At 48.4% G+C, this 20,023-nt stretch overlaps 1 protein-coding gene across 1 annotated transcript; it reads left to right on the forward strand.

Moving 5' to 3' along the window:
- Nucleotides 1-1,214: 1,214 nt before the first annotated feature.
- LOC104838259 (flocculation protein FLO11-like) lies at nt 1,215-17,138 on the forward strand. Its single transcript, XM_010577900.1, has 9 exons — nt 1,215-1,472; nt 5,218-5,751; nt 7,088-7,223; nt 9,593-9,681; nt 11,468-11,531; nt 12,602-12,690; nt 13,787-13,899; nt 14,358-14,514; nt 16,722-17,138. The coding sequence occupies exons 1-9, from the start codon at nt 1,418-1,420 to the stop codon at nt 16,871-16,873; spliced, it is 1,389 nt and encodes a 462-aa protein (XP_010576202.1). The 5' UTR covers nt 1,215-1,417; the 3' UTR covers nt 16,874-17,138.
- Nucleotides 17,139-20,023: the final 2,885 nt, after the last annotated feature.

A 20,023-nucleotide genomic window follows, 5' to 3' on the forward strand; every position in this document is an offset into this window, starting at 1 on the left:
TTGCTGCTGGAGACAGGAGGACAAGAGAGAGTCCCCAGCAGAGCCGTAGGTATCGGAGACTGGCGGGTGCTTGCGTCTGCCATAGCAGGGGCTGTGCAGCTCGTGCAGGAGGCACCGCTGGGCTGCGCTGGCCGGGATTGCATGAGAAGTTTCCCTCGTGCAACCTCCCGGCCCCTGCGGTGGCCACGCAACGTGGGGAAGCAACCACCCATGCAGCATGGTGCTGTCAGGGCCACTACGTCTGATGCCAAACTGACCCTACCTGGGCCACTGTGAGCCAAGCTTGGGGGTTTGGGTTAGAGCGTGTTAACTGTTGGCTCACCATGGAGAGCCCTGTGGAAGCTCTTGGAGCACGAAAGACACGGGCAGCACGTGACAGTGCCTGGTCTGCTCACTGGACATGTGGCTGGGGGGGCTCTGCATGTGGAGCATCCTCAGTCCTGCATGAGTAGCCAGCCGTTCCCGGAATTTGGGGGAAGATGTGACGTACGCGAGATGTGGCATTCAGCTGTACGCAAAAGGAAATCCTCTATCGCAGTGGAGGGTCGGCAATGCTGATTACTAACCGATGGGGGCAGAGGGAAATGGGGGGGGATCTTTCAAAGCAGGGCTGCAAGGTGAGGAAACCCCGGGGACATCTGTGTCCTTGGGCAGCATGGGCACAGGCAGGAGGACCTGGCCTCAGAGCATGAACAGCAAGCAGGATAGTCATTGGATAACATGTGGAAAATGGGATGGGGCCTCGCTGGATTTAATGCCCTCACCTCCCAGTCGTCATCATCAGGATTGTCAAGTTTGGTCCTGATCACAACAACTCGATGCATCACATTTGACACCTTGAGGGCAACGAGGGGGGAGTTAAACACTGACTGGGAAAGCTCTAGACTCACTAGAGGGTGAATTTTGGTTACGGCATGGTTGGTCTCAGTTAAAATGGAAGCTGCTTTGAACCATGGACTCTTCTGGGGTTATTTTTCTTCTTGTTTTTCTTGCAGGAAATCCTGGGTGTCTGAAAAATGAAATCCTTTCACTTGACGAGGTCACGGGGGGCTGGCCAGCAGCCAGGCACAGGGCTCCCAGCGCGGCTCTGCCCGTTCCTCTCTACGAGCTCGTTGCTTCCTCCAGGACGCTTCTCTTGTGTGTATTTCTGCACGCCACGAGAAGAGGCTTAGACTTGCTTTTCTGCTCAGTATTTAGTTTGTGCTACGCTTTCAGGCGGCCAGTAACATCTTAAGACCTGTTGCAGCCTCCGAATATAAGCCCCCCCTTTGCTGGGAGGAGGTTGATTTGACCGAGCCGCATGATCGGAGTCAGGTGACAGTATTGGGCACAAAACTGGAGGAGAATAAACAGTTGGGTGTAGGAGATTAGCTGCTGATCTTGCCTTTTGACAAGCTGTGTTACTCCTCAGGGAAAAATGGGTGCGTGGCCCTCTCCTCTGCTTTGGAGCTTAACCACAGCGTGTTTAACAGGTAAGTCCTCCTGAAGCGGCGTTTCTCTTCGCTGGCTGAGCACGGAGGTGGGTAAAGCTGTAATGGGCTTGTGAAAGCACTGGGCTTCACCATCTCAGGGTGCTGCAGAAGGGCAGGGCGAGGGCAGGAAAGGATGTGAGTGTTGGAAGATAGGCAGTGTTGGAAATGGGCTGAATAAGGTAAATATAAAAACATGTTTTTACAAGAGAAAAAAAAAAAAGGAGGAAAAGTAGAGCCCTATTACTCTGCATATTGAAGATTTGCAGTGGCCTCTTCGTGGCTTTATCTTAAACCCCAAGGAACAGGATGCCCCAGTATGTTCGCTTTCTTGGGGTGTTTTGGTAACTGGGTCTTTATAAGAGAAAGAGCTTATATAAAAATGCCTGAATATTTTTGTAATCATGCCTCTACCTGCTCCTCTCCTTGTTCTTCTCATCCTTTTGTACTGCTTAGCTATCGAGAAAAAAATCTGCGTTCTTATAGTTAATATTTTTGCTATGTGGGATCTGCAAAACCTGTTGCACTTCAGATCGTGTACCTTCCAGGGCGAGTCTGGCCGCGTGCAAGTGAAAGCTCCTTGGGGTGAGGTGCTGCCCTGCTCTCTTCTCACTGCGGTCCACCTGCATTCGGGGGGTCAGAGGCTGCCAGGGGCCCTGCGGCCGCCTCCATTTTTGGAGTATGAACCCATTAGCCCTGCTAGAACAATTTGCATTTTACAGAGTTCCTGTAAAAAAGGGGCAAAACCGCTAGGAGCAATTACCTGCTGAGCCTCATCTTAGGTGAATGCATCCAGGGCAGCCTGAGCACGTAACAAGGTATGAGCCGTAGTCTGGCACTCTCATGAAATTAAACGGTTTGGGGAAACTCTCCATTTCAGGAGCCAATTATTTACCTGTTGAATTCACCGAAGATGATTATCTTCACCTAGATCTATAACTGTTGACTTGGTTGTGTTTTGTTTGGCTTGAAGGGTTAGTTTTTCAGAATGGCAGGCTGCACAGTTGTGCAAGGTGAAAGGGAAGAAAAATAAGGGAGCGTCCACCCTATTTCTGCATTTTGTGAGTTCCTGGCCAGTGTCCGTGTGCCACCCAAGTCAGCAGGGCTGCCTGCCTTGTAAGTCAGGAAGGATTAGCACTGTAGTTAAGGCTCCAGTAACCTTCCCTGACATCCTTAAGGCTCTTGGAGTGCAACATCATGCCAAGGCATCACACAAAATGACCCATCCTTGAAGTGTCCCTGGAGATACTTTTGTTGATTCACAGTGCCCCTAAAAAAATAGAAGTCTCTAGAAAGCGAAATCGCTGCTCCTTGGTATAGACAGTCTAAGTGCAGTGCAGAAGAGAAAATGCTCTGATGAAGCTAAGGTGGTTTGAGTATTGTTTTTTCACACTTGTGATATTTTAGCTGGTAAAACAAAACGTCACCCATTTTTTACTAGATGCTCAAAACTATTTTTTTTCCAGCCTGCCTACTTCTTTTTTTTTTCTCCAGAAGTTGTTTAAATGAATTTATGAAGTACTGGCTACTGAAGGCTGTTGATGGCTACTGAAGTTTTGCAAGCAACTCTTCAATGACTATTTTAGTTACGTGTTATGAAAAGATATTTTCCATTAAAAAGAAAAAAATCCATCTTAACAATACTACCATTTAACACCAGAACCAACCAACCAATGAAAGGTTACAGAGAGGCAATATTCAACTAAAAACATACTGTTAAAAAACAACAAAACCAAACCAAAACAACAAAATTCATCCAGCTGTGTGCAGTCCAAAGTGTTTAAATCCCCTGCAGTGTCTCTGGCTGGCAGAACTGAGCAAATGCTGGGGACAGGCTGCCCTGTGGGAGATCAGACTCTGATCCCAGTGGTCCTTCTGAGAGCTTTTCCCACGAGAACCTGATGGTGCCCTTGACTTACCGCTCGTGTTTACTTTGCGATCAGTTTAATAAAACTCTGGACTGACTCGGCTCGTTGCCAGACGTGAGGAAAGAGAAGCAGACTGACTTCAGCCCTTAAGGCAGGTGAGTCAGACAAGGGGAACTGTGCATCTCGGTCCTGGGTCGAGGCATGGCCAAGGTAGCGGTGTCCTCCGTGGGTACTGCCGAGCCGCTCTCCCTGCCTAGCACCAACGCTGTTGTCTCCAGTCACTTGCATTTGGGCCTGGGGCAAACAAATATGCCACAAAATGATCACCGTTAAATTCAGCGTCTCTGTTTTGGGGGCTACAGCAAGAAAATGTGGGCAGTGGCCCAGACGGCTGGGTGCTCATCTGCTGCTTTACTCAAGAGTTACAGAAAGATGGGTTTTTGCAGGCAGTGGAGTACAAAGCAGGCAGTATGGAGTAGGAGGGAGCACTCCCAGCCAGCTCTCTCCATGTGATCGCAACTTTCTATGGACTCTTTTATTCAGTGTCCTGATCTTGCTGTAGAAATTTAACTAGAGTTACTAGTCAGCATGGTCTGCATATTGTTGTTGTTCATACCGTGGCGGTGCTAAGCACTGGTACCCATGGTGCCCAGCCTCGCGTGGTGTAGCCAAAATTGAGAGAGAAGTCAAAGGCTGGGGGAAAAGCGGGCTTGGGAAAAAGCCTGCAGGGACCCGTGGGTCTGCGGCCGCCTGGCACTTGTGCTGTCGCCATTCCCAGCTTCTCATCCTCCTCCTGTCCTTCCTCATCCACGTCCCGCCGTCGGGTGTCAGCTGCGCTCTTTGGGCTCCTTAAAACCCATAAAGGGACTTCTTAAAATAGTCCTTTCGCTTTCCATGCCAATGGCCAGTTGATTTTGGCAGGCCCTCTTGCTGTGATGGCTTAGCAGATGTGTGATGGTTGGAAGAGCGTGTAAACACCACGTTATCAGCCACAGTTGCATACTGATGCTGTAAGAAGTTTTCAGAAGCTGCAGTTATTTTAGAGTAAATCCCTGCCCTGCCTTTCTGACCCAAGCTGCTGCGGCAGGAGCTGGCTCTTTTGCTTTTGCTTTGCTTCCTTTGCTTAGTACCACACTGCTAAATTAAAACCAACTAGCTACTTTTCGTGTTTAGTTTTACCGGTGTCACCCGTGTTCAGACTGGAAGACAACCCCTGTGCTTGTGTGCAGAGAGATGGCTTTCATCAGCAGGCAACGTTTCAGTCCGCTACATATCGCAGCAGAACGACTTGAACTGCAGTAATACCCCTTTTCCCTGAAGATTACAGCTGTCTCTGCTCTGATGGGGAGATTTCAGAATCAAAGGAAGTCTTGGCCTGCAGGTTCCGTTCTGGTTACTGGATGTATCTTCAGAACAGCTTAAAAAAAAATCCCAAATCTATGACTTTTCTTTGCTGATCCCTTTAACGGAGATGGGATAAAACAGCCAGCTACTTGACAAGCATCTTAAATCAGGTTGTTGTGAGATCTCAGGGTAAACCGTCTCAAGAAGCTGTCGCTGACAAAATTGAGTGTTTCAGGCAATTCTCACACCCTTTTATCTAGGAGAGTCAGACCTCCTGGACCTTGGCATCTACTGAGTTGTGGCCTTGTGAACCTGCTTATTTCCTTGATAAGTCTCTTGTGTGCCAGGGATGCTCAGATGCTGCCAACGTTCGCCTCCTTGCTTCTGTATTGCTCTGTAGTGGAACATAGCAGGAGGGAGTTTCTGGACATCAAACAAGGATACACAGGTTAAGCAGTTGATAAAGACCTAATGGGAAGCCTCCATTAAAGGGAGAACAATAATTTGGCCACTAACGATGTTTTTTCTTCTCTTAGGTATTGCTCTAGGTCAGACAACCACCACCCAGGTCCCCATTGCATCAACCCCAGCACCTCCCAGTGCAACCACCACCCAGGTCCCCATTGCATCAACCCCAGCACCTCCCAGTGCAACCACCACCCAGGTCCCCATTGCATCAACCCCAGCACCTCCCAGTGCAACCACTACCGCCGCTTCTGCTCCCCCGACTGCCGCCGCAACGCTCTCAGCTGGAGCGGTGTCAACCACCGCAAACCTTGCCGTGTCCACAGCAGCGCCGTCTGCCGATCCAAGCACAAAAACCCCCGCTCAGACTCTGCCCACCACCACAGACGTGACCGTCCTCGCCTCTGGCAGCACGGCCGCCTCTCAAGCGTCTACAGGAGCGGTGGCCGCATCCACCGGCGCCCCAGCATCCCCTTCAGGCGTGACCACGTCTCCTGGGGTCCCATCAGGAGCTCCGTTCCTCACCACCGCCAAGCCCTCAAACTGCAGCGGGGTGAACGTGACAGCCTGTGCCCGCTGCTCCCCGGGGACGTTTCCCAACGAAGGTAAGAAGAGTCCCTGCTCGCCCCGGCTCTCGTGTTAGGTGGAAAAGTGACTTGTCGAGGGAGGTGAAACCAGCACACGTTCTCATGTTCGAGGCTCGGACGGGCAGCAGGAGCGGGAGTTAATTCGTTGCACCTTTCTGAAGTTAAAGGCTTGGCCTTTGCTGGCCTAGTGCTGTGTATTGGACTTCCCGAGGCTTCCCCAGTAGGATAAAGCAGCAGTAGGGTTGTGGCACAAAGCGTAACACAAGTGCAACCCGATTTATTGGCAGGAGGTTTTTTTGAGGTACACTGACAAATAAAAGGACAGCTTCCAACTATCTGTCTCGAATGTTTGAAAGAGAATCTCTGCTATAGAAACAACCTTTTCAGTTGGGCTTGAAAAACTACTCGATCAACCTCTGTCGCGGTAAGGAGGGCATAATATTACCTTTCCCAGAAGTTATTTATGTTGTAACATGGCTGCTTTTGGTTTGGGTTTTGGTGTTTTGTTTTTTTTTATAAACACCACTATCCCACCCCCTAAAAAATCCCTAATAAAAAAAAATCCCTAAAACACAAGCCATGTACTTTTTGCTTACTCCCCTCACTGCAGGGCACTTTTAAAAAGAAGAATAAGCAGCTCTGATGCTTCAGGGTAAATCTGCAGAGGACAGGATGTAATTCCCACCTCCCTCGTGTGCAAGATGTTCACCCACAGGGTCTTCTCCTCTTGCCTGTGCCTGGTTGCTGCAGCACCAAGGACTGGTTCCTGCAAGCAGTGGGATGGCAGGTCTGATGTGTGCAGCTACAGCAAATCCCACATACTTACTCTGCGTAGCTCGGATTTGTTTTGTGGAGCAGAGAGGGCTAGAGCTTGTGTCTAGTGGGAATGCCACAGTACCCATGCTCAAAGAAAAGCTGTTGCTGCTTAAGGCAGGTCCTCTGCTCTGGGGTTTTACTTTTCAGTTCTGCTTCCTGTAAGCCTAAATTATCAGTAATCCAAAGGAGTATGTTGGGTCTTTTTTTCTTTTTTGTGTGTCGGAGGGAAAACAAGGAAAATCCTCCTGGCCCCTCAAATTAAAAGAGAAAAAAGCAGTCATCTTAATTACCAGAAATCCACATTGATAGACTTGAGACCTTAGATCATCTTATGGCGGTTCTTCAGCTTGCTAACCGTGCACAGCAGCATAATTAGCATTAATATTACAGTTTCTACCCTTTGAGACTGTCTTGCTGGAGGGATTGCATCCGAACACTTCTGCATTCGTGGCAGTGACCTGTCCTGATGAGCACAGTGGTTTAAGTCAAGTCTTGCAATCCCGATCCTGACTTTTTTTTTTTTTTTGTTCCAATTTAGGCACCTTGAGCTGCTTGTGCTGTGCGGGGGGCTCGTGCACAGCCCCTGGTGCCTGCACCTCCTGCCCGCTGGGCCACTACCAGCCGGAAAGTGGGCAACCGTCGTGCCTGCCTTGTGCGCAGGGGCATTATGCCAAGTAAGTGACTGAGCCCCTGGGTATGGGGTGGTGGATGCTCTTCCTCAAAACGCTTCCCAGCCGGCAAAACCTCCTCCTTTGGGCTATAGGAAAAGTGCTGCCGGGGTTGTTTCTCAGTGGGAAATGTAGGGTTTTGCCTCCCCAGGGGAAAGGGCAGCTCAGGGCTCGCTGTCCCAGCACCCACCCATGGTGCAAAACACTCAGGGGCGGCAGCAGCAAGAGGCCGTGTGCTCCCTGGCTTCTTGCGGGGCTTTGTGGCAAATTGGGTCAGGGAGCTCTTTCACTGCAAAGCCGAAATAGCTCTGTGCCTGCTAAACTAGCCTACAAACAGTCCAGCCTCTGGAGAAAGACCCAGACTGCCTTTGGTCTGCGCTTCAGACGAGTTTCCCATGGGGCAGGCGGAGGTGTGAAGGTGTGTGCCTCTTCTGCACTGCTAAATTCTTCTCACCAGGAAACCTTGCTGTGGATATCCTTGTGCCGAGGGCTTCCAGGTGGCAGCTCCAGCTCCCTGTGGGCTGCCCCCCCCCCCTTTTTTTTTTTTTTTTCTTTTTAATCCCATGGTCTTTTGTATGTATTAGGAGGGAACAGGGCTTCTTTTGTGACAGGGGGACACTTGGGAGTGAGGTGTGGGTTCATCTCCTCAGCTTTTCTCTAGGATATCTCTGGCCAACTGGGTTCATCTCTGTGCTTTGCCCAATTACTTTCTCAATCCCTCTTTTGTTGCCTCCAAGGGATCTCATTACATTTAAGTCGCTGGCATCTAAAGCAATATACTTAGCTGATACAGCGTGGAAAAGCGAACAAGATATCCCAGCCAGAAGCCCAGCCTTACAATTTCACCAGGCTGCCTCATCCCGGGGACGCTGCACAAGTGTCCTCCGGCGGTGGGGACACACGCGTGTGCCACTCTCACCATTTCCCACTGGGTTTTTCCCTTGCTGTATCCAACGTGGGCTTTGTCCCTCGGGTGGCTGCAAGGACAGGAGGGGTGGCGAGAGCTTCCCAGGACCGTGTCCCTCGCAGAGCGGCTCCGTTTGGACCAGCCTGGGGAGAAGGGAAAAAAAACCCGGCCGCAAAGAAGGTTTTTTTTGCAGCAGCCCCTGAATTTGAGGGGCTGCCGGCTGCTTCTTCCATGCTCCCCCCTTGCTGTTTGTGCTGTGAGGACCTGCCTTGCCTTATTTACCCCACAAGGACTTTAAAAAAAGATCGGGAGCAGTCTCCAGGGCACCACACAAATGCTGCTGTTGGGATGTCGGAGAGGGCAACGCAAAGCCGGGTACCAGCAAGAGCCAGCGAACAGCGGCTGGTTTACGTCCGCGTGCTGCAGGGGGGGACCAGAAGAAGGGGGGGGTCCGGCGGGAGCAGCGTGTGCATGGCCATCTCCGTGGCAGCTGCCCAGGCCCCAGGGCTCTGATGGGATCATTTAAGATTTTTGTGGTATTTGGAGAATCCATCATACCCTGAGCTTTGAGCGGCTCTGGCTGGCGCAGGCCCTGTATTGGTTTGTTTTAAGCAAAGCTTTTGCTACGTTTCCAATTGATTTTTATTTTTTTTTCCACAAATCTTGCTCAGCCCTGAGGTTTCCAGAGGAATTACAGAGTGTGTCCTTGTTTTCCTCCAAATCATCCCCAAGTATGTTAACAAATTCTTATGCCCACATGCTTGTTGTTGGGGATTTGGCTCTGTTGGCGATGAATGCAATAGCTTTCCTTTTTCTGTGCCTTTCCCTCTTTTCCTCTCCCTCCTCCTGGAGGTCTAACATATTACATCCCCTTTCCCACAGTCCCAGTTATTTAAGGTCAGGACTCTCACACATCAGTGCCTGTGGTTTAGCTCCTTTTTTCGACTCCTAAGTGACCTGACTTTCAACAATGGAGCAGCTCCTTTTAAAATTACTGATGGATGCTGAACATCAAACACCTCTCCAATTCAATTCAATTTCCAAGTGTGGATTTAAAAGCCTGACTTGTAGCCAGGCTTATTGGTTTAAACACATTTTTCAAGACCCAGATTTCAGACTCAGAAACCTGTCCATTTCCATGTAGCCCACAGGCACAGGATAGCTTTAGTGTTAACCATAGAATCATTTAGGTTGGAAAAGACCTTTAAGATCATTGAGTCCAACCGTAAACCTAACACTGCCAAGTCCACTAGAGTTCCGTAATAACACAGAAATTCTATTTTTTTCACTGGACCCTTAACATTCAGGTGAGTTCATGTTGTTTTTCTGCCTGAACTCCTTCACTAAAAAGTCTAGAAATAGCATAATTATAATGAAACAAAGAGTTGTGCTCTGCCCCCTCCTCTTAAAGCTGGTAGAGGCTCGGGTGACCTAAAACAGCACCCACCTCTGCTCCCTTCTCTCCTAGCTTCACAAGGAGCACCACATGCCTTCCCTGCCCGCCTGGCCATTACGCTAATGAATCTGGGGCTGCAGTCTGCAGAGCATGTGAGAAAGGTAGGTTTTGATTTGTATTCAACCCAAATGCATTTTCATCAGGCTATGCGATGCTTTTTCCCATGGCCAGATGAAATTACCAGGTAACTTAAAAGCACCGAAGAGTAAACAGGTTATTTTGTTCAGGCTAAAAATAGAATAGCAGATCTCTTCCCACTCTGTTATTGACATTTTTATTAAAATGAAAAGAACAGATCTCCGAGTCACGCTTCTGTTTGCAACAAGCTAATACTAACACTGCAATCAAAGCCTTTTCCAGAAAGTCAGGAAAGAAGGTTTATGAAATTCAGTTATAGCACAAGGGGGAGGATGGTGTCAGGAAAATAAAGTATTCCCCTATTTTTAATGGTAAAAATGAGTCTAAACCATCCTTGTTTTCAGTTAGACAGTCGTCTGCAGCCTGAATATTAAGTGTAATACTCTCCTCGTTCCCCAGACATTAAAAACTGGGTTTTCAGGGAGCTACTTTGCACCTGGCTAATGCAATATAAGCCTAGTACAATGTGTTCACAGACAGTGTAACATGTTCAAAACAGACTAGCATTTACTTATGCAAAAACCTAATTAACACATGCAACGCAGCAACTATTCCGTACACAAATTAAGTGCTCCTCATACGTGCACAACTGTTCTTTTGAAAATCCGCCCACCAAACTGTTTGGCTGGTCCCTAAATCTTGGCTATCACTTGCTAAGTTTGGGAGGAAAAAAGTCTAACTGGTGACAGCGCTGCAGCATGTCGCTCCCTTTACTGAGCAAATTTGAACACCGTGTTAGACCACAGAGGAGTCTGTGGGGGTGGCCCTTAAATCACGCAATTATAAATCTAAAAAGTTCCTTTTTCCTTGCAGGGAGGGGGAGGTTGTTTTGTTTTCATCCTGCTCTGCCGCAGCCTCTGCTGCCCGTTGCAAATCTCGGCCGGTTTGAAGGGCGTAAGGCAGATCTTACCCACACTGCTTCCAGCTCCTCTCTGAACACAGGCACCGTAATTCTGTCCCACGCGGACCCACGGCAGTGCCCAGTGTCGTGCATCCTCAGGCACCTTCCCAAAACCACCTGAACTCCCAAGTGTTGTTCTCCTGCCTTTAGAGGCTCCTGTTGGGGTGGTGGGGACTCGCAAGCCGGGTCCTGCCTGTCCCCCTGCCCACACCGTGGGCATCTCAGGGCGTTTTGCTCCTTGTTGTGCTTTGGGGAAGGGTCTGCACGTGTCCTCCTGCCCTTCGTGGTCGTGGCGGTGCAGGGAGGGAGAGCGGACAGCAGATTGCTGTTGTCGGAGCCGTCCTGGTTGGCGGGTCTTGTGTCCTTCCCTTTGGGGGAAGGAGATGGACCCCAGAATTAATTCCTGGGGTGGGGGAACCCCAGGAGGGGCTGGGGGTGACCGACGGGGTTTCCCCTGGCCAGAGACCTGCTCCAGCTGAATAACCCAGGAGTCAGCACTAGGATCACCTATTTCAGCTTCATTCCAGTTCAACCCGTTGTGCTGGGAAGGTTGACGTGTCTCTCTGTCACCCTGGCAGGATTTTGGATGCGAGAGTGACACCAGGGAAATCTGCCTGAGCGCCCCACGCTTCCCTCAGCATGGCAGAGGTCATTAGGAAACTTTTATTGCTCTTTCAAGGCTTTTGACAAGTAGAAAACAAACATCCTGAATTAGCCCATGAAATGCCACCTGAAGCGTGTTGTGGAGAGTTGATTTGGTTGTTTGTAAAGAGATGAGTAAATATACAATGATGTGGGGCAGTGACAGTGGAGGAAAGATCCTGAAGCCTTGCTCTTCTTTCTTTCAGGCTATTTTAGCTCCAAGCAAAAAGCAGCTTTTTGTGTGCCTTGCCTGCCTGGATCGTTCTGCAAGTAAGACGTCTACTTGTGATGCTGGCCGTCAGGCAGACGGGGAGGGGTGGTTTTCTTTTAGCCGCAGAGCTAGAAGACCCAATGTAGCGGCCAGAGGCAAGTCACCTGCCATTTCAGCTGTAGGGACGTTGGTGCTGAGCCCTGGCGAGAGAGGGATGGTATGGTGGAGGGGAGGATCCTGGCGGGATGTGGAGGTACCCTGGGATGAGGTGGGAAGAGCATCAGCTCGCAGCCCACCTCTGCCATCCCCTCTTGCCGACGTCGCGGCGTTGCACGCCGCTGATAAACAGATGCCGGCACAGGGATCGAGCTGAGCATTGCTCCGTGTTTTGTAGAGTTAAGCTGAGCTGACGGTTTGTTTATCCCGAGTTGAGATGTGCAGAAAGCAGTAGCTAAACTTCCCTGGCTGAGCTGTCACCTCCGGGGTGGAAGAGAGGGCCTGGGAGAGGTGCTGGGGGGGGTACCTTGTGATGGGCTCTGCACCCTGCCGCGTAGGGATGCCTGCACGGAGGTTGTGGGGTTTATATCCAAAGCCGGTGAATTGGCACGTGTACTCGCCTTCCTTCCGACCTCGCCTTGAGGCTCGTTAGTCCCACGTTATGCAGCAGATCTCTGCTGAACCTTGATTAAATTGCAACAAGACTGGACCCAGGACTTACCGGCTGTACCGCAGGTGTTTCTCTCGACTCCCTTCAGCACCCGTTGACCGGTTCCAGCCAAGTTTGTTAAGGAACAGTGACTTCTGGGATAGCTAGTTCCAACAAGTTTCATGCAAATAAGCAAAGAGAGGACAGAAATGCCATCACGTGCCCAGCCCCAATCAGACATGTGAGAAACCACACTCGAGAGAGACACGGTGAATACCCACCAAATGGCAAAAGCTTTGTTTCTGGTAGACCCTGGAGACTTCAGTCTGTGCATACGTGGGAGAGCTGCCTTTTGGTGGGCTGGGCTGGTGTCCTGGTTTTGGCTGGGATAGCGTTTATTTTCTTTCCAGAAGCTGGTATAGTGTTGTGTTTTGGATTTAGTGCTTGTCCTACAGCGTTGTCTGCCTTCTCTCCCTTCCCCAGCACCACCGCCTGCACGGCGTGTCTGCCTTGCCCTGGGGGGCAAGAGACTCTTCAGGAGGGTTCGGAGGAGTGCGTGCCCTGCCTGCCAGGTAAATTCTGCAGCGGAGGGGGGGTCAGCGATAGCCCAGCTGGGAACACACAGCTTCAGCACCAGAAGGAATGATTCATTCCTGAGACTCGTCTCATCTGATCCAGAGGATGCCGCTCCCTGCCAGCACGAATGCCCTGGCTGACATCTGCAGAGCAAACCATCGCCCTCACCGTGATGGGAAGGTGCTGGGGGTTTTTGGCCCTTCCTAGTTTGCTAGGACCTGCTGTTGGAGGCTGTGCCTATGCCATACCTTCTTGCCAGCATGGTTAATGGCTTGGAGGAAGGCTGGTCACCTGCATGCCAGGGCTGCCGAAAGCCGTGGCTAGACACGGTTCTAGCAAAAAAGCATCTCCATCAGTGGTGGTTGCTTTGCTGATGAAACCACAGACTGACGAGCAGAGGCAGGGGATGCTCTGTACCTGGCAAGAGTTAGCCTGAAGCAAAAGGGACAGTCATGAGGGGAAGCGAGGAAAAGACTCTGCTCCTTGCATCGCTGTCTTAAATAACATCAGACTGCAGTGGGTGAGTCAGTGGGAAGGCAGAGCGCTCCAGCCACCCCCGCAACCATCGCTGGCGAGACTCCTCTCCGGAGACAGCACCAGGGATTTCTTGGAGTCAAGTTGCATTTTAAACATACAGAAAAGAATTTACCACTTTGAGACCTGGGACTTCTTTGGCCCATCATTCCCACAAAGCTTAGGAAAGTGAGCCGTGCTTTAAACTTTGCTCAGCAAGTTTCAAGCAGCTGGAAAAGGTGTTTGAATTCAGAATTAGAGAGGATGAAATGCTGCTGACCTCTGGCTCCAACCTTCTCTCTGCTTTAAAGCCAGAGCTCACTACTAAACCCATCTCCCACCACACTCCTACTCGTACTTCTGTTTGCCAAGATCTATCCCCAGATATCCTGTAGTCCCTCTGTCCTGCCCCTCTGCCATGGAGCAAGGACCAAAGTCCAGGGTCAGCTTTTGTTATGCACATGAAGTATTTAATGGTCTTTCTCCTTGTGGCTTTGAAAGCTGAATCATCCCTATGCGATTGCAAAGACCCCGGAGTCTAGTGCCAGATCTTAATTTTGTGCTTATTTGCTATTTTAGGTATGTTCAAAGGTCCCAGTGACAACAAATGCAAGCTCTGCAGGACAGGAGAATACCAATTACAGCGGGGCAAGGAGAGCTGTGACCTGTGCCCAGAAAATCACTACTGCCCTGTGAGTCTCCATCAGCTGGTTTGACAGCCTGGATTAACAAATATAGCTGTCTCATGACAAGCTACATACGCTTCAATTAACACCATTTTTATCTGAGCTTCTTTCCTTTTCTTAAACATAGAGCTCTGATGGAGGGAGATGGTTAAAGTTACGACACCAGGAGCCTGGGGAGCTTCAGCCTTGGAGCTGCCCAGTCTCACTGGGCCATCAGAGGATGGGGTGTCCATTAATGAGGGGGTTTGAGATATGGACATGCTGTATAATGACACCTTCTGCTCTTCACCCTCCTCTGAGCAACACCATAGGGGCAGACAGGCTGAATTTAATGATGGCAGCTTCACTTGGTTATTTTTCTTCTGTTTTTTTTTGATGCTGAAGTGTCACCTCCCTTTGCACTAGTTGCCTTCTGCAGTCCTCCCCCCATTTGCTGGTGCTGAGTTACTTCTTCTCTTGGGCAGAGCCCAGATGTGAACCCGGTCAAGTGCCCTCCTGATGCCTTCTGCCCGGCGGGCAGCGCTGAGCCGGTGTACTGCATGGAGGCCTTTCTTTACAAGGTGGGGGATTCCTGCCAGCTGACTCCCCTGATGGTCATTCTCCTGGCCGTCCTCTCAGCAGGTAAGTGTCGGTCTTCTCTGGTAAAACTAGACACCCCTCTGCAGCTGGGCGCCTTCACGTTATGCCAACAGCCTTCTCTGGATGGTGTGTTTTATGTTCCTGGAAAGCTGGTTTTCTAATAAAGGTCTTTCTGGCTGCTTTCAATGCAAATCACAATCCATTCCCCATTTGTAATTAGGGATACTGCTGTATTTGCTCTGACAGAAGGCTACTGTAATGCTGAATGTTTGTTGTTCGTCCTTGGGAAGCAGGTGTGCGTATGGACCCCAAAACAGGAATTTCTTGGCTGCTGAAAAGTAGGAAAAAGGACAATTTCCTTTTGATATGAGACTGCAAGTTTCCTAAAAGCATTTCCCCCCTGTAACTCTTGCCGCAGCAGCCAGCAGGACAGGGTGCTGTCGGCTTGTGCAGTGTTGGCTGTATCGATGCTGTAGTGCACCTTGTAGCCAACAGAATAAAAGACAACCAGCACCTACTATGTGGAGCATCCTTCATCCCAGATGCTGCCTGCTGTAATTAGCTCGTTAGGGCAAGCCAATGGGTGGGTCAGCTTTGCCACCTGGAAGCTACACTGTGCATACTCATTCCAAAACAATGAACGTGCATTTGTAGTCTTGGCAAAGGGAAAAATAAGAGTTCTGTAGCTTTCAGACGAAGTTTGGAGTAGGTTTAATCAGAGATAACAGTTATGATGCAAACGAGCAACTGTTACTGCTATGGATTGCAAAGAAGGCAGACGAGCAAGGTGGGAGGAGGGACTCGTCTCCTGCGCGCAGGCAGATGAACAGAAACCCCACGGTAAGTGCCACTTCTGCTACCAGCTCTCTCGGACGCAGGATTTTCATCTCTAAGTCACAGAGATAACTCAGTCATCAGAGGATAAGGAATTTTAGCCTCAGATCCCCGGGTTTCTGTGTTTTAAGCACAACAGTTAGTTACATGCCTCCTTGAAGACCCATTCTCCAGTCCGGCTCACTGTTGTTAAAAGGCAGAGGGGAGATAAAAATAGATGCGTTGGTCCCCGCAGCGAACCAGAGAGAGCAAAGCTGCTTCTCCAACAACAAAGCAGGGCCAGTTGTTCCCACGAAACTCCTCTCTCGGCACCTGAGGGCTCCAGGGATGCACGGGAGGGGAAAAGGGCAGCAGGGGCTGGAGGAGCCGCAGCTCTGGCAGGGCTGGTTGGCGGCTTGTCCCAGAGGGATGAAGGGTCCTGGTGGGAGCGGACGAGGGTTGTTCTCACAAGCTGTGGCTTGGAACCGCATGAAAGCTCCTCCGCTGGCCCGTATCCCCTTGTGCCAGGCTGTAGGCCAAAAATCTGCCAAAACAGATGCCATCCGAAGCGGGTATTAATTAGAAAAAAGTAGATTAAAATGAAGTGTACGAAAAGCCTGTCCACACAGGGACAACAACGGCCCATTAGCCAGCATTTCTGATAAAACAAGACTGGGGGCCACAGAACAGCATTCCTCGGTGAAGTCCTGCCTGTCACAGAGCTTGCTACGAAGAGGGGTAAAGGAAAACGGCCCACACGGGAACCTGCGAGTATTTCACGGCTGGTCTAACAGATCAACTGTTTACCATGAGACTGTCTGCTCATGCAACCTAAATTTGGATGTATTTGTCTGGCCATATTGCATCACAGCGACAGATTTGTGCTCTTCTGTTAAGATCAATTTTCCCTGATTACGCTTCTGCCAGAAACAAACAAACAGAATGTCGCAGTCCTTGGTATTTGCCAATTATTTCCATGTCTATGCCCAACCTAAAAGTAATTTTTCCTGACAGCTCTGATCTCAGTCTAGACTCAAAGTTAACCTAGGTCAGTTACTTCTTGTGCTTCAGTGTAAAAGCTGCACAGAGCAAACTCATTGCTCAACAAGAACCTTCAGTGGGGTCTGCAATGGATAAGATGCCAAGTGGAAAATAATAGTTCCACAGAGCAGAGAGTAAATGCGAGTAGGAAAGCGAGTTACTGAATTATTTCATTAAAACCTGCTGTTATTCTCCACAGCTTCCAGAGTAAAGTTGAAAGGCTGCAGTATTTATTATTATAGCTAGCCAAACCTTTTTTGTGTGCAGAGTATGTCGAACAAAAAAACCCCCTTATTTTACCAGAAGAGAATACTTCAATTGGGAAGCTCTAGAGCAAACAGCACCTGATACTTTACCTTCCCATCTGAAAATAACTACCTTTCCTTACCTTCCAGGTGGAATCCTTGCTGTCTTTCTAATAATTCTGAGAAGAAGGCAAGAATATAGCAAGAAATCGCTAAAGTCTCTATTGCTCCCCAGAGGCTCAGGACGACACACAACTTACGGGGGGACCGAACACACAGAACCAGTCTATGCTGGCTGGTAGCACAGGACACGCTATCAGAAAGCACCCTCTTCTTTTTCCTCTGTGTGTGTATGGGGAGAATGTTTAACCATGAGCAACCTATTTCTGTATAGCTGAAATAAGTGCTGAGAATTTAAACTCAATTTTTGAGCTGTGGCTACTTGTGCTAACCAACCCAGCTACTTGTTGTACTAAAATGGACTGATGGAAAAAGTCTTCCCTTTTCAATTCCTGGCTTCATTTGCAAGTAAATACTTTTCTCCTTTCCTCAGGGGGAAAAAAAAAAAAAAAAAGACACCAGCAAACAATTAACGTGCCTCTCCATTTCAACAGTCAGCTCAACAAACTGAGTGAGGATTGACGACTGCTCCAGTTAGTGAGGTTCCTGTGATATGACCGTCACTTCCACCTGAGCAGGAACTAACATGAATGTGTGTCCTTTTAAGACTATGCCTTCCCCGCACTCTCTTCTCAAAACTTTACCATTACTTTAAGTAAGGGTAAGTCAAGGGAAGGGATCCCAAAGCTTTCCCCTTCCTCTCAGCTGTGGGAAAACACGTGCAACTAAAATAATGGTTGATTCCTGGACAAATACGTCCCTTTTGCTTCCTGCTCTAAGGTGGTGCTTCATACTAGAGCTACAAAAGCAACTCAAAACTTCTAGCAAACCTCACAGGAATTGTTTCTTTCTCCACCAAGCCACACCAGTAAGACATAAAACTGGAGCAATCCTTTGGAGCCAAACAGAACAGCACACCGCACCCATGGAAGATGCCTTGCATGTTTTTGCATGCTTAGGAGATGTGCCTGTACTAGACCCATTGCTTAATGTCCGTGCAAAGTTCTTGCCCTGATCCCTGACACTCGATTTGTCTCCCACCCATGAGAGGAGTATGTGTGGTTTGTACCTGTGTGGAGCTGGGGCATTCCTGCTTTTCCCTGTGCAGCTGGCCCCGTTTAACCATCTGGTTAAAATGATGTGATTTCTATTTTATAGGGATTATTTCAAATTGTGTAGGTATTTGTGTGGCCAGTTGACTCTTCTCTTTTTAAACTCATTGTTTGCTGTATTTTCCCTACCATGTTTTTTCTCACAGTGATGTTTAGCTTTCTGCACCTAGTCCTCATGGCCATTTGAGGTCTCACCAGCACACCAGGCACTCAGAAATGCCCAACCGCACTGGAGCCAGCTTCAACTGCTCCATGAAATCAGTACCTGGGGTCTCTTAACCTTCCCACGTTGTCGTCTTCCTTCTTCTCCTACGGTGAAATTCATACACGTAGTAGGTGTGCTGTGTAAGCCCAGACAGACCAGCCAGCTGTGACCCTTCATCACAGCACTGTGCTTCACCAGCTCTACCAGTGCTTGTGGATGCCCCCTCCCTGGCAGTGTTCAAGGCCAGGTTGGATGGGGCTTTGAGCAACCTGGTCTAGTGGAAGGTGTCCCCGCCCATGGTGGGGCAGGGGGAGCATGGACTAGATGATCGTTAAGGTCCCTTCCAACCCAAACCATTCTAGGATTCTACTCTGGGTCAGCAGCAACATGGACATACCCAACCACAACCCTACTGCACAGCACGGGCAGAGCTCCCCCCGTCCTCCCCACTAGTCTCTCTTACGCTGTCGATTTAGTAGACAGGCATTAAGTAAGTTTCTCAACTGGCAAAAACCTGTGGCTTTTCACAAGAGCACCAAAAGGACACAATCCTGATGCAGAGCACCAGAGGATCTCAGCAGAACAGTAATCCATTCGTATCAAAGCAATTTTCTGAAATGCTCTTAAAAAAAAAACAACCAAAAAAACATAGCTGCTGTCAGACACAGGAGATTCCACCCATGAAGTCAAACCAGACCCAAAGAAAAACCCATCTGGAAAAGCAAAACACAGTCAAATTCAGACCTGACCAAGCAGGAACAGCACCAGTGACAGCTAAACAAACCCAAGAGAACAGAACTGGTAGGACTGCATGACTCCAGCTCAAAGTCGTTAAAGCCTGTAAAATTACGAGCAACAGAAAACAGCGCTGTAACAGGAAAACCCGTGTTGCAAAAAAAAGTCCGTATTTTTGTGAAAAGCAATGCTGTGTAAACAAGCCAAAGCACAATTGTTATCACCTCCATATAAGCCTAAAACATTATTTCTATGGGGTCTCTTAGGAAGTCTTGGAGTGTAAGTTTTCACTATGGAAGAACAACATACCCAGTTCCCTTGCTGCCAAACCACGCTTCCTTAGTATGTCTCATTTCACTTTTTTTCCTTAAAGAAAAAAAATTGTCCCAAAAATAACTATATAGAGCTGTTTTACAAAAAAAGAATTAGCAACTTTTTAAATAACTAGGAATAAATTTTAATATTTAATAAGACACTGAAGTTTCTCAAGCAGTCAGACATGGAATAATGTGACTCAACAATGTGGAAAAATCCCATTAATACTTCTTTCAAGATACTTTGCTTTTCCAAGTAATTAAAAAAAAACAACTAAAAACTGACCATGAACACAAAGCTATTGAACAAAACAGACATTTAATTTGATTATTCTTCCTAGATTGTATGAAAATACATCTAACATATTCAACTGAAAATTGTTTCCATGCTTGGTCATGTGATAAAAGAACAACAAATTCTGAATTTGGCTATTGTGTACCAGCTTTGAAGAGTTTACTGGAAAAGGAAAGACATCTTTCTACTTCGATGGGCAAGCACTAAGTACATAATTTAATGCCACATAATATGCCATACTTAGCTGTTATTTAGATGAATTTATAACAGAAAATTTTTCAAGCTGCTGAATGCTAAAAAGTATTGAGTTGCATCATGAGAAAGCTTAATTTTTCAAGATTGTTTTCCCTTCTATCTGAACAGTGGGAGAAGGAAAACAGTGAAACAACTTTTCTTTTGTTGTCTTTTTTTAACAAAACTTCAGCCTATTTTCCCAGTGCTGCGGAGAAAGGTACAGAAGCCTTCATTGAAAAACACGTAAACCCCACCTTTCCCGATTCAGATACTAAAATTCTACCAGATCACCACCTGAGTGACTTAGCTGAGCTCATGGGGTTACATAGTCAGTACATATTAAGGAGAACATGATCCACATTTCTTTTAAAGATCGATCTCCAAAGTATGCGATCAGCAGAAGAAACGAATTCCTAGCAACTCAAAAGCAAACTCCT

The sequence above is a fragment of the Haliaeetus leucocephalus genome, unplaced genomic scaffold (genome assembly GCF_000737465.1).
Source record: "Haliaeetus leucocephalus isolate CR32 unplaced genomic scaffold, Haliaeetus_leucocephalus-4.0 Scaffold51, whole genome shotgun sequence".
Taxonomy (NCBI): Eukaryota; Metazoa; Chordata; class Aves; order Accipitriformes; family Accipitridae; genus Haliaeetus; species Haliaeetus leucocephalus.